Source organism: Ambystoma mexicanum, chromosome 7q (genome assembly GCF_040938575.1).
Source record: "Ambystoma mexicanum isolate Mex_15411 chromosome 7q, UKY_AmexF1_1, whole genome shotgun sequence".
In the NCBI taxonomy this organism is placed as follows: Eukaryota; Metazoa; Chordata; class Amphibia; order Caudata; family Ambystomatidae; genus Ambystoma; species Ambystoma mexicanum.
Genome location: NC_090941.1, coordinates 939900583 through 939914868, shown reverse-complemented (window position 1 = coordinate 939914868; position 14286 = coordinate 939900583). Strand labels below are relative to the sequence as shown.

The following is a 14286-nucleotide window of genomic DNA, read 5'->3' as shown; positions in this document are numbered from 1 at the left end:
AAATAAATAGTATATTGTTATATCTTTGTGGATCTTCTAATGCTTTAAACATCTGTCGATGTTGATAACTGTCCCTCTACACCAAACCAGCTGATCTCCCAACACTAAGCCTTACTGCTCAGCCTATGCTACCTAGAGGGCTTGCTTAGACCCGTGTGAAAAGCCCTTGCAGATCCATTAGGTTGGCCACTCAGAACCCCAAATCACTGTTAGCCGGCAAAGAAGAAAGGGAAGAGGCCAGGACCTGGTAAAGAGGATAATGGGAAAGAGCAGTGGCAGAGACATTCTGAGGGAATGAGAAGGGACGAGGAGCAAGACAGTGTCTGAGATAGACAGAGGAGAGGAAGAAAAAAGAGGGAGCAGAGGAGGTGAAAATGAACAAGAGCAAATGAAAAGAAAGAAAACCCCGATGAGGGAGAAGACGAAAGAAGGCGACGTAGAGGAACACGGGTAGTATATCGAGAGCAAGCTGGAAAGAGGGTAATTATGAAAAAAGGAGACTTGATGAAAGGAGGAGAGGTAAAGATAGAGAGAAAATAAATGGAGAGGGAGGACAGTAGAAACATGAAGGTAAATGGTGGGTACAGGAGATGAGAGGGATATTTGACAGGCAGTCACCAAATGGAATAAGGGCTCATTATTTTATGAAGTCAGTTTGTTATGGGGTCAATCGCTTCTGAAGTCATTCCCTTCTTGAGACAATTCCTTTCTGGAATAATGATTTTCTGGGATCATTCTTTTGGTGACCATTGTAGTCTAAGGAAATTTGTTTCCAAGGTTATTTTCTTTCTTAGGCAATTATTTTCCTGGGGTTTCTGTTTTGTGATCATTTATGGCTGGGTTATTTCAATTGCGGCACTGAGAGCTACTGTGGTCATTCACATGTGGGGCAATTCTCTACAGTGGCCATTCCCCCATGGAGTCTTTCTTTTATTAGGGTCTTTTTTCTAGGGCATTGATTTTTGGCTTCATTGTACTTTGGAGTCATTCTTTTGAGTGCTCCTTATCTTCCATGGCCATTCCCGTCTGGAGCCATTCTCTTCTATGGTTGTTTCATTTCCTGTCAGGGGTGGGGGGGGGGTGTTCTCCTTTAGAATACTGAGTGCTGTTTTTTTCATTTTGGGGGTTGAATGGCTTCTTGGATTATTCCTTTGAGGGGGCATTCCTGCCTCAAGTCAATCTCTTTTGGGGGATATTAACTTTTTCTGGGGTTATGCTGGTTGGATTCGTTCTATTCTGGGGCTATTATATTTGGGGTCGTTCTTTTCTGATGCCAGTCATTGCTGGGTTCAAGTTTTTTCCTGGAGTCATTCGTCGGTGGAACCATTTTGTCTGTGGTTATCCTATGTCTGGGGTTTACAAAGTGAAATCCCAGCTGGAAAGCAAAGGAGTACAGTGCAAACAGCTTGCTCACAGAGGGTTACAGCTCGGGTGTGGGGGTACTAGAGGTAGCTGGGCTGGTGGGGGGAGTCGGGAGAGGAGAAGTAGGGTTGAGTGGAGCGATCAGTGATTGGCAGGATGTTCTTTGGAGAGAAATGGCTTCATGTCCTTCCGGACGTGTAGGTTGGAGGATCGGTATCGCGCTGTTTCATCTACAGTAATTACTTTGTGGTAATTTACAAGGAAGTAATTACTTCACAATTCTTCCAAAAATATAGGTATTTGTGGGGTATAGAGGTAAAAATTAGGGTGAGGTGGGGTTTAGCATAGGGGAAGTAATGAAGGGGGCATGGTTGGGGGGGGGTCCCCAAGTATAAATAAAATAAATTCGATGAAAAATGTTAAAGTAATTACTTTGTAGCAAATGATCACAAAGGAATTGCTGTCGGCGAAATGACATGGAACCGGAGGATCTGCATTGGTCATTGTTTTCTGCAGACATATTTTCCTGAGACACCTGTAGCCATTCTTTTACTAGGTCCCTCCCTTTGGTCCATTGCCAGGCTGTCCTCTTTCTAGGGCCATGCTTTCCTGCGACCTCTATTGCTGCTGCGTCTGTACTTTCATTAGTTCCAGGTCTTGTCATATAGGAAGTTAGCTTTCTATGCAGAACCATACTAGCGAAAGGAGATGCACTAAAGAGGTTTCCACAGTAAAATGTCCTTTTTCACTGGGATATGCAATGGGACTCTAATAAAACAAACATTTCTTTCAAGTTCTTCCTTCGCCCTCAATCCTACCTGCACTTTTTCTTTTGTGAGGACCAGTTGTGGTACTGCTGCTTACACCAGAGCCCAGGACTGGGAAGGCATGTATGTAGGCATGGGAGCTGCAATGCTGTGTGGTGCACTAGCTCATTACAGGCGCACACATGGATACAAATAACAGCAACGCCTTTGACTCGATAACAATTTTAACAAATGTCTTGTAAAACAAAATGGTTGCACAATTTCTATATTCCCATAAACCATGCACATATCGAGAGAGATGAATTTTGGGATGAATAAATCACGTGAATTGGGAAACGGTTTATATCAATGCTATAACGGCAACTCTCTGGTGTATAGAATATGATCTCCCCCTACCTCGTCCCAGTGTGACCCTGCAAGTCCCCTCTATTTCTATGAACCTGCATTGTGAATGCCCTTTCAGCCAATGAGATAGCTCAGGGGGTTAATGCGCCATCTGCAGTAATTCCAGGATAGCCTGGTGGCTACCATTGTAATGCCTGGTGACAGAAATGTAGCCATCCCTCCTTTCAAGGAGAAAATGAGTGCCCCTGAGCAATGTGAACATAAACCACTCCAAATACAGGAAGAAAGAATCAACATGCTGAATACAGTGACTGAAACATCTGAAGAACTGAAAGTCCCTAATATCAAAAAGCAGCGGCTGCGAGAGAGGGGGCGGGGGGTGTTCCCAGGGTCAGGAGTAGGATTGTCAGGTTGGGGTAAGAGGGTGGGGTTAAATTGGGAGTAACTCCCAGTGCATTTTCTGACGTGTAAAGCACCCTCTGAAATGTGCAGACTGCTTCTTGATGGCCAGTTAAAAATGTGGCTGGAAGAAGCAGCTCACAAGGAGGGGGTGGGGGGCTCAGCTGGGCAGGGGTTCCACAAAACAGTTTATATTTGCAAACCAATTTAATGAGAGCGGGTCTTCTCTTTTTTAAAACGTCTGGATTTCATTTAAATATTCGATGCTGCTGTACTTCTACTGCAACAGATAGCAAAGCTATCTTTCGAAAAATTCACCTTAACACCAGTCTTCTACTTTCTATATTAAAGCATTCAACGACATCAGCACAGGTTTACAGCTCCAAGAAACGGAAAAAACGGCGCTACATACCAACGCAGGGTTTTTGGCGGGAATACAAGTGTCCCCTTGGCTTACCTCCGTCGTTGTCCTTTCCATCGCTGCAGCCCGTTTCCATGGAGGTGTCGCAGCCGGCTCCCCTCCAGCCCAGCTGGCAGATGCAGGTCCATCCGTTGAGGTCCAGGGTACACCTACCGTTGCCGTTGCACAAGCCGGGGCAGCCCTCTGCAAGGCAAGCATGCACAGGGGGTCACTGGACTAGTAAAGTCACGGCCCGGGCCACACACGAGCCCGTGTAAACTCATCATGCATCGAGGCGTCGCCAGGGGAGGGCTGGGGGGGAGGTGAGGGGGGGCTAGAGCCCCGGGTCTTTCGGTTGTAGCCCCAGATAGAAGCTCAGCAGCCCCGATTCCCAACAGTCCAGACATTAGCATAGCCCCAAATCATTCCCATACCTAGCAACACCCCTGATCATGCATGCACCCCCCACCCCAAAGCAATAAGTTAGCGGAGAACACGTGGTTGCCACCCATTTCCATCGTGGTAGCAGGTGGCGCAACCGCTGCTTACTGCTGATGCCTGCAAAGTGCTCTGCACTATATACTGTTACTGGAGAGAGTTGGAAAATAGTACTGTTTTAACCCCTTAAATGCTGAGCTCTATGAAATTCTATGCAAATAGGACGCGCATACTCGTCCATAGCACTTTACTTAAATGCAAATAAAATATTAAAATGCACATAGTTGTCAAATAAACCATCTTCTTTAAGTTATGATATGATAGGTTATTTATAACACGTTCACTACCCAGACGTTTCTAAGCACGGACCCGGGGATCGAACCTTTGTTGCTCCGTGTTGTCTTGCTTCCAAGGCGATCACGTTGCCCCTGAGCTATCCTCCTGAGCCAGAACCCTTAAGTTGGCCACTTAAAGGCCATAAGGCGCCGATCTGATTGGTCAGACTTCCCTTCTGTCCGAATGCTACTGACTTTCTTGGATCCCTCAACAGGATGCCAAGGATAAGAAAAGTAGCAAAAGACACAGGAACCACCCATCGATGACCCACAAAGACGGGTGCACGATAGATGCCCATCAATGGGTTTCATGCAGAGAGTGGGTCTGCAAGCTTTGGCTTTCCAGATGTTTTGGACTACAACTTCCATCAGCCCTAGCCAGCATCATCGATGGCGAAGAAGCGTAGCTTAGTAGTGTGCAGAGGCAGTGGTGAACAGACCCGAGTGCCTCATGTGATGAACTGGTCCTCCCCCGTGTTAGGGCTGTGCTCACCTACAAATCCACCCAGTGGGTTGTAAACTATGCCAGGGAGGAGCGAAAATATGGTAAATGCAGGAACATGGCGGGCACTGGTTGACCAAAGTAGGCCAAGGTCTGGCAATCATTGGTCACAGTGCAAGGCTTACCCAAGGCATGCTTTAAACCACAACTTAGGCCTTGGAGTTTCCCCAGCCTTGAAGAACAGTACATGCTTGGCCGTAACACTGTTCACGGCATGTTCACGGGAGGGCTGCAGCCCACCGCGCATGCCGTTGGTGTATACGAGTTATTACTTGGTGCTAGAATCGGGACACCCGGTCAGCTGCATCTCACCTTGGTGGAAAAGTGATGGATCTATGCATTTATTTGGATTTATATAGTGCTTTAACCAAAGTGCTTAACATAAAAGGAAGCACTACAAAAACAACAATGCAAAGATGCCAGTATAACATTTTAGAGTCAGATGCTAGGGGTCAGGCAGGGGAGAGAGAAGAGGAGCTGTAAGACGAGTCCTGGGAATGTGGCAGGCAGAGGAGAAGCGGGTGGAAAGAGGGAGAGAATTCGATTGAAAGGAGCCAAAAGGAGAGGGTGCTCCGAGGGTTTAAAAACAAGGCAGAAGGTAGATTGCGAGTGCAGAGAACGAGCAGGGGAGAAGAAGGAAATTAAGGATGAAAGATAGTTGCTGATGGATGGATAGATTGGATGAGAGGAGGTGGAGTGGGCGGGTGGAAAGCTACTGGGTTACAAGAGTGAAAGTGGGCGGGGAGTTCAGTGAGTGGGCGAGGAAGATTGAGTGTGGGGGAACCCACAAATGAGTGTGGGTGACTGAGTGCAAGCAAGCAACCTGTCCTGTGTTGCACAATGAAGGTCAGTCGTGTGGCCAGACACGAGCAAACGCACCTTGGCACAAATGACAAACATTGAGTAAATCTGCAGTCAGTTGGCTAGTTACGGTAATTCCCGAAGACAGAACCACACCAGCGTTCAAGAAATATAGAGCCGCCTCCCACCTCCCTCCCCGCAATCCCACAAGGATCGCAAATGCAATCAGGCCTAAGGGTTGCCTGCTTTCCTCATCTACATCTTGTTAGGCCCTATGGCAAAGCAGTTGATCTCCAGCCATAGCCGATTTGCGCTCATTCCTCGGTTGCAAAGCGGCGCTAGTGGGAAGAGCACGTGTTGAAAGCATGCATCGTAACGGGACACTGTCCATTCGTGGCTTTTCTCTTCTATGATAGGTTTAACACACCCCTGCTGCTGCTTCTGAACCAGGTCTAGGGCCTGATTCACAGAAGCGTTTTATAATTGCGCAATCCCATAGGAAAATGATCCGTGAATCCTGCGGCCCTTTGTCTGTTATTTCTACAGTCCCCAATGTATGAAGCTCAGGGAACTCGAGGCCAAACCTTAGCTCCTCATTGGATCCTAACACCATGATATGATATCATACGATAGGTTATTTATAACGCGATTAATACCCAGAGGTTTCTCAGAGCAGACCCGAGGCTCGAACCTGTGTTGCTCCGTGTCATCTTGCTTCCAAGGCGAGCACGTTGCCCCTGAGCTATCCTCCAGGGACAAACCATAGCAAGCATTGCTTCCCTCAGTGTCATTGATGCTTTAGGCTCTTAAAAGGGCCTTTTGTTAATGAGTTTCGCTGCTTTTTCACTCTCTCACCTAATGCTCTCAGGGTAGTGGTGCAAGCACGTTGGACCCAAAGTGGGCCTCATTTCATTGCTCCAGGCTTTGTCATGCAGGGGGACCCCAGCGGAATATTCATAATTTGGACTTCTGGCTGAGGTCCACACATCTTCTGATGCTGGTGTTTCACCCCATGAGTGGCGACACCAGCACCCGAGGGGCCCTAGGGCTCCAGGCCAAGTGTGAAGCATTCAGCCAGGCGGAGTTTTTAAATTGTAGTTTGGTAGGTATAGTTTCACCCCCCCCCCTCCTCGCCCCCCATTATACATGCAGGACTGCAAGTGCCAGAATTTGAAGAAAGTGGGGCTGGGTACGTCACTCTCACTGCATGCATAGGCCAGCATGCCATTTCTGCCACATGCAAAGTAACAAGTAACAGCGCACACCTTTTTGTGAGGTTAAATGAAAATAGAAAACAGAATGGGGTCTTTTCTCTGTTTCTGTAGGATATTGCGAGGAATTGATTTGATTTCAGTTAAGTGGCCGGATGTCTGGCATGTGGCCTAGGTAGGCTCTTTTGTTTTTTAAGCTGTTCACATATTTGGTGTTATATTCGAAGTTTATGTTTTTCAGCACTGGTGTTATAAATTATACTTTTAATGGTGATGTTCTCGTATTAATACTTTGGATTATTTATACTTTAGTTCGTTTGGGGTGTAAAGAGTTGGAAGTTCACAGCTACACATTTGCTGGTTGCTGGTGGTTGGTAACTTGGTTCTATTCTTTTTTTCGAATCGGGACACTGGTTATTCTTTTATTTATTTATTTAATTTCCCTATTTATATACACAGATTAATGACCAGCGGGCATCTTTAATATTTTGTTTGCGAAGAAATGCAGATATTGAGATATTAAGTATGCGCGTGTTATTGTGTTTACAGTTGTGCTCCTGAAGAAGGGGGTGCAGTCCCCGAAACGCGTTGAGCAGTCTACTTTGCAAAATAAAGAAGCTTCATCAGTCTCCATGAATTCCTTCAGCATCTGTTTCTTAGACTCGTGCAAATCTTTGTTGACAACACACTTGCTTTAATTAAGTGCCAAGGACGAGTATGCTCGTCCGTGTTGCATAGACTTGCATAATAGCCTGCCAGTTAAGGGGTTAAAGATCGGTGTGCAGGGCACAGGGGTTAACCCAGTCCCGGGACACCGCACCCACTCATGAGTTCGGCCCTTGACCCAAAGAAGACAGAAGTGACCTGGTCTTTTTTCACAGACGTCCGCCCGCCAAGCCCTTGACCCAGAGACCAGGTAGTAAACAGAGCAGGGCCAGTTTACCATGCAAGACTAAGCCTTCTAATGCCGGCAATGCATTTAATGACAGGTAGACGGGGTGCTTTTAGAAGCCCACTTAACACAGAGGAATGCTGGATCCAGCAAACACCAGGCTCCGTCTCTCCCCAGGTCATTAAAGTGAGAAAAGCTTTCAGCAGGACGCCTGCGTGTATATAGCGGATTTATAAAATGGGCGGAAGTGCCTCGCTCTCACTTTCAAGGCCCTGTGTGGCCAATGAACATGTGTTATGATTGCAAAGCCCTACCCTGCGCCCCACCCGTGCCTGGTGCCTGCAGGCTCTGGAGGTGGGGGCCCTGCCTTTCGGGAGTGGAGATGGGGACAGCAATTAGATGGCCGGATCCCTCTGCGCTTTGATGAAGGCCAGCGCCGCACACGTGCCTCGTTATGGAACCAGGACGTTCTGTGCAGGTCCTAGAGAGGATATTCCAAAGTCATTGCAATGTAAGTTGTGAACACGCACTCAAGTGAAACGTTCTTTTATTTGGTGCTTCATGGCAGAGACCGGCCTCTACTTTCTCCACGTGACGCCCTCATCTCGTGTTTGGTTACAAGTCTTCTCAAAAGAGGAAGGCACTTTGTGTCTCAGTTGTGCACCTCCATGCCACCACCTCTTTGCCCTTGTAGATCATGCCCGCCTGACGCTGCTTCTGCATGCCTGGGGGACCAAGAAAATCCACTTGCACAAAGGGTCCAACCTGCCTCTCAAGGGCCATCTTGCTAAAGGGACTTCCAATGCAGTTGTGTGAGAGCATTTTTGTACTGGTGCAAGTGTTTAATTGCAGGCACCCCACATAGCGCGTTTCATTTCAATCGGATAACCCAGACTTTGCGAGACAGGATGTCGGTGTTAGCCACTGGGTGATCGCAAGGCACGCCCCTTTGAGTCGAGTAACACTATCTCTTGTGACAACATAACTGATTCTGTTTGTGTGCTGAGTGCTTGCCTTGGGGCTCGGCCTAATCTTTGCGTGGTTTTCACTTAGACCGGATTAGGGGGATTGTCACTAATCTTACCTTACTTTTGTGTGTTTGGTTGAGACATCTGTGGATGTTATTCGGCCCATGAAGTGTGCGTCAGTGGATGCCTTTGCCTCTACTTTCTGTGCTCCTCCTACGCCTGCGGCTGACTCACACTCTGACACAGCCCTCTCAAACCTGCATCTTTCTATCTCCAACACTCTCAATGCCCTTGCCACTGTCATGAAAATCCATCTGAAGCCTACCTCTAAGTGAAACCCTTGGTATGACTCTGACCTCGCCGCCCTGAAGCACAAGTGCAGGGTGGCTGAGAGGAAGTGGAGGGCTTTGGGCGCATCCTCTGACATACTGGCCTGGTGCCTGCTCCAAAGCCAATTCAGACTCTCTGTCCTGTCAAAAATGATATTCTACATCCAAGCCTGAGTCTCTACTGCCTCTAACAACGTGAACAAACTCTGTAAAATCCGCAAGGAGCTGGCCAATCCTGCAGTTTCCAACTCTATTCCCTCCCAGGCCCTCTGTACGGCTCTAGCTTCTCACTTCACCACTAAAACTCAGGACATCCTGTCCTCTCTCTCCTCTTCCTCTCCCTCTCCCTCACCCTCTCTCGGACCCACACTGGCTCCTCTCCCTCTCCTCCTCCTTTCTCCTCTCTCTCTCCGACAGCACCTGATGATGTATCTAGACAAGTCTGATCTATGGAAGTGTCGTCCAAACAGGTGCTCCTCTGCTCTTCCAGGACCATGAAGGACTACATTGACACCCTCGATCCAGCCTTGGCAGATTTCTGCAATCACTCTTTCACTACTGGCTCTTTCCCCTCTCCCATCAAGCACTGCCTTGTGCACCCGCACCTAAAAAAGCCTTCTGCCGTACCTACCTGTCCGTCAAACTATCGTCCAAGCTCCATCACCCCTTTCCTGGGAAAACTCCTGGAAAAGCTGTCCATCTCCCAGCTTACTCTCCACACTGAATCTGTTGTTTGTCTCCATGACCATCAGTATGGCTTCAGAGCAGCCAGAGGCATGGAAACTGCTCTCCTGAACACCCGCGAAGATCGGCTCACTAATCTTGATTCCAGCCTTCCTTCTGTTGTCATCCTCCTTGACCTTTCCTCTGCCTTTGACATGGTCGATCACGCCATCCTGATCAACAGCTGTGAGAACCTGGGCATCATGGGTCAGGCCCTGGAGGGGTTGACCTCCTTCCTCCTGGACCAACCCTCCCAGGTCTAACTTGGGTCTTTTCTCTCCACCACCTCTCTCTCTCCACATGTGGTGTTCCCCTGGGCTCTATCCTTGCACCCTGGCTCGTCAATGTCTACTTGGCCCCTTTAGCCCACCTGCTCTCTACCTTCTCTTCTAACTTTCAGTTTTATGCGGATGACACTCGGCTCTCTTTCAGGCTCCCCTCAGCCTCCTCGTTTTCCTCGCTCATTCCAGACGGTCTTTCGGCAATTCAGGCATGATGCGCCTCTAATAATATCTGCCTTAATGCCAGTAAGACTGAGACCTCAAGCCCAGGGACCGCATCTCTTCAGCCCTGAAATCTCTCTGCTTGCTCCCGGTGGCTGCAAGGATCAGGATCAGGACCCTCTGCATCATCCACAAGGCTTTCTGGGGCCAGGCCCCGCACTACATCCAAATCTCTCTTTGTAGATACCTTCCTTTCCAAGCCCTTCGCTCAGCTACCACAAACTCTCTAAGGGTCAGACGCTTCTCTAGGTCGAGAGTGGGGGGCGGGGGGAAGATCTCTCTCCTCTACAAATATGATATATGTTATGATATGATATGGCATTTATAACGCGCCTATACACAAGTGTTTCAAGGCGCAATGAGGCAAGGGAGGGGAATGGGGAAGACAGATAACGATCCTACTAGGCCAGGTGTCATTCAGATCGTGCAAGTGCATGGGAAGGGGGAAAGGGAAAAGTGCGAGGGGGAAGAGAGAGGGGAAAGTGCAGTTCATGGGATAGTAGGATAAATACGAATGAATAAAACGGCCAGCTGGTGGCAAGTACAAGATAAGTGCAGGCATAAGTGCAGATAGGGGGACTGTAGGGATACAGAAACTGTCTCCAGGTGCAGGGGTTGCCAGGGAGGCAGTGCAGGTGAGCAACTGGCGGGGCCTGGGCCCGAGAGCAGAAAGGGTGGCAATGTAATCTGTGCAGTTTCAGCCAGGAAATCAGCAGGGGAGAGGAGGAGAGAAAGCAGAAGCAAAGAGGAAGGTTTTGCGGTGCTTCCGGAACCGGAGATGGTTCTCCTCAAGTTTCAGGGAGGCAGGAAGGCTGTTCCAGAGGGAGGCCCCTGCCGAAGAGAGAGATATACCATCAACTTGTTGCTTGGAGAAGTTACTGACCCTGAGGGAGTTGGAGGCGGATGAGCGAAGAGCTCGGAAGGAAGATATTTAGGAAGAGAGTTGAAGGTATTGAGGCCCCAGCCCCCAGAAGGCCTTGTGGACAATGCAGAATTTTTTTTTAACATAATCCTCGCAGCCACTGGGAGCCAGTGCAGAGATTTCAGTCCTGGAGAGATACAATCCCTGGGCTTGAGGCCAAGGACAAGTCTCACAGTCCTGTTCTGGATAAGGTGCAGAGGGCAGAGAGTAGAGGAAGGCAGATTTAGATAGAGGCTGTTACAATAGTCCAGCCTAGAGAGAACCAGGGCTCTCTGGAGACAGTGAGCTTCTGGGGGAAGGAGAGGAAAGGAAGAATACCTCTAAGGAGGTGCAGCTGGTAGTGTGACTTCTTAGAGACGTCAGAGATGTGAGGAGAGAAGGAGAGTGCAGAGTCGAAGATGACCCCGAGGTTTTTTGCCTTGCAGGTGGGAGCAGGAAGAGGGCCAAGAGAGGCAGGCTGAGAGAGCTGCAGGGAAGGAGGGAGTGGGTTTGCCGATGAGTAGAATCTCAGTCTTACTGGCATTAAGGCAGAGGTCATTGGTGGCACACCACTGCTGGATAGGAGACAGACAGTCCGAGATGAGAGACTGAGAAGAAGTGGTGGAAGGGAGCCTGAAAATGAGCTGGGTATCATCCGCATAGCATTCCCCCTCCCTCCCCCCTTCCCCCTGATGACCTACCTGTCTGCTGTCCTGACTGGTTACTTGGCTAACCTCAAAGGCTCACTGGGTACCAGGCTCCTCCATGAGCCTCCCCTGCACTGCCTCGGGCCTACCATGTACTGGGGGAATGTAACTATAACCCTGTAGTCCCCTGCCTCCTTGCACGTACCCAGAGCCACGCTGCCCTGGCTGCACTTCCCCTCTCTCCCTTTCCCCTGAACTTTGCATTGTCACACTTGCATGATCTGAATGAGACAAGGCCTAGTAAGATCGTTTGTCTTGTCCTCCCTTGTCTTGTCGCGCCTAGAAACACTTGTGTACAGGCGCGTTATAAATGGCATATCATTTCATATCATGGTTATTGACAGGCATTTGGATAGATTGAATAGATAAAGCAAAAAGCTGCTTCTATAAAGGGAGTGTTTGTCTTGGCGCCTTTAACAGATCATTTCCCAAGGCATCTCGTGCCATCTCGTCAGTGTTTTCTTCCTCTACTGCATAACATTAGAAAGTGGCCGGCCAGCAAGAACATTATTAATGTACAGCCGGCTGTCCTGGGATCCTAGTTACCTTCACAAACATCATTGTCGACCTCTTCCTAACACACTTATTTGGGGAGATATTGCGGCTCAGCTGGCAGTCCAATATCGTAATTACAATTATTAGGAATAATGTTGGGCTGCGAATAAGTAAAAGTTGTTCTTGGAGGGCAAGAGTCAAAGATAACATGGTAATGGTGCTTTTCTGTCGACCATGAACCACCCATTTTAAACTAGATTTACAGTCAAATATGTCATTTTAGCATTCGACAGCTCCAAGCACACACATCCAACCACAAGCACACAGGAGTAGTGTGGATTAGAATGATGGTGGGGAGTGCGGTCTTCTTTATGCAGACACGTGCATTGTGTATGCAAATACAATTGTGTTAGTGCATGGGTCTGCAACCTGTTGCTCTTGATGTTTTGGGACTACAATTCCCATGACCCCTCACCATTGGCTATGCTGGCTAGGGCTGATGGGAGTTGTAGTCCAAAACATCTAGCGAACCAAAGGTTGCAGACCTATGTGTTAGTGTATGTGTGGATTTGGGAGTACGTATGTCAATGTCTGCATCTGAATTCCTGTTTGTGAAAATGTGTCTCTGTATCTATGTGTTTGACTATATACCTTCCACTGTGTGCATGTCAGTTTCAGCTACACCCATGAATATGTGAATCTACATATGTATGTTTGGGTACCTAGAGAATATGATGTAAAGTGCTCTTGAACAGGGCACCTCTGCCATTTTGGTAGCCTTTTTGCTGGTGACTTTTCAAGAGATGTTGGGGTATTAGTGAGATAGAGGGGAACACAGTTGAGAAAGCTGAAGTGTAGATGAGTGGAAAGGTACCCAACACCTGAGTATATTTGTGTTCATTTGCATACCCACAATGCAAAGTGGAGGTGAACTTCCAGAGATGGCTTCTGGGTGGTGCTCTGGCATGTGTGCTTTGTTAGCTGAAATGGTCTATTTCACTCACATTTCACGTAAAGGTTTTTTTCCATGGTGTTTTAAACATACCATAACATTGATGTTGTTTGCGAAACATATCCCAACGCTCCAAATGCAAGAATGCTTAGCTATGGAAGTGATATTGCATAACCACATATATGTGGTTGTCTTGTGTTGATAATGATACGTGTTACCCTATACACCAAAGACAACTTTCTAGAGCAAAATGCATGCCTTTGACATAATGTGCATATGCCCAGTGCATTGGTCAGTGACGCTAAACTAGAGGTGTATGTCCAGGGATGGCTACTGGATAGCTCTGTGACATATGTGAACGCATGCATGCATGGGTGTTGCTAGGTCTGGAAAAGATCTGGGGCTACCCTAATGTCGGGACTGTCGGGACTTGGAGTTATAGCTAGCCTTTTGACGGTAGCTCTTGAGCTTCTATCCGGAACTACAACCAAATGATCCGTGGCGATAGCCCCCCTAGCAACGCCTCTACATGCATGCATGCGTGGGTGTATTTGAGAATAAGAGTATTGGATCCTTTTGTAAAAAAATCCTTAACCAGATGTGTTGTCTCATTAGTGTTATGAACTTACCTGTTGACAATGTCTATATATCAATATATAGCGATATATTATGTATCTATAGGGACAGATATGGCGTATGTATAGGTGTTTGTGATTTCGAATTTGCACCTACAATTGTATATGTCTGAGTTAAAGCTGGACAAACGAACTTCAGACATGCACATATAAACATTTCTACTCCATCTCGACACAGAACATGAAATGACTAACAAAACAGCCGCTCAGGAATCAGCGTGCCGGGTAGTGGTCTGCAGAGAACAAGACATATCTTCTGCTGGCTTGGGTCCCCTTCTCTAAGGTCTAGGAGTGATGCGGAGGAAGTCAAGACCGAGGAAACACCAGTACAATTTTAGCGGGGAGAGCAGAGCCCTTTCTGAGAAGAATGCCCCCGGAGCAGACGCACCCTCAAATGTGCACCAAGCCTAACCTTTCCAGGCCTCGGTGTTCGTGCGCCGTGCATTGATGGGAACAGACAGCGTGCCATGACATTTTGATTTCTTTCGCTTACACAAAGACAACAGGAAATAAAGAGGAAGGTAGACCATACAGTACCTTTCACTACCTTATCCAGATAGTGAGCTTGGGAGATAAAAGACAGGACATGTAAGGTAAGAGCTGTGCAGCATACAATGAGAC

General features: G+C 47.8%; 1 protein-coding gene across 11 annotated transcripts in view; it reads right to left on the bottom strand.

Annotated features, from left to right (window-relative positions):
* TENM4 (teneurin transmembrane protein 4) overlaps window positions 1-14286 on the bottom strand; it is a 2472585-nt gene that overhangs the window by 211295 nt on the left and 2247004 nt on the right. For 6 of the 11 annotated variants that reach the window (XM_069639906.1, XM_069639908.1, XM_069639907.1 and 3 more), the window contains 2 exons: window positions 14203-14229; window positions 3331-3477 (listed from right to left, as the gene is read on the bottom strand). In XM_069639906.1, the coding sequence (XP_069496007.1) occupies window positions 3331-3477; window positions 14203-14229 (174 nt within the window). The remainder of the gene's footprint in view (window positions 1-3330; window positions 3478-14202; window positions 14230-14286) is intronic. The other 5 variants (XM_069639911.1, XM_069639917.1, XM_069639914.1 and 2 more) reach the window with 1 other exon arrangement.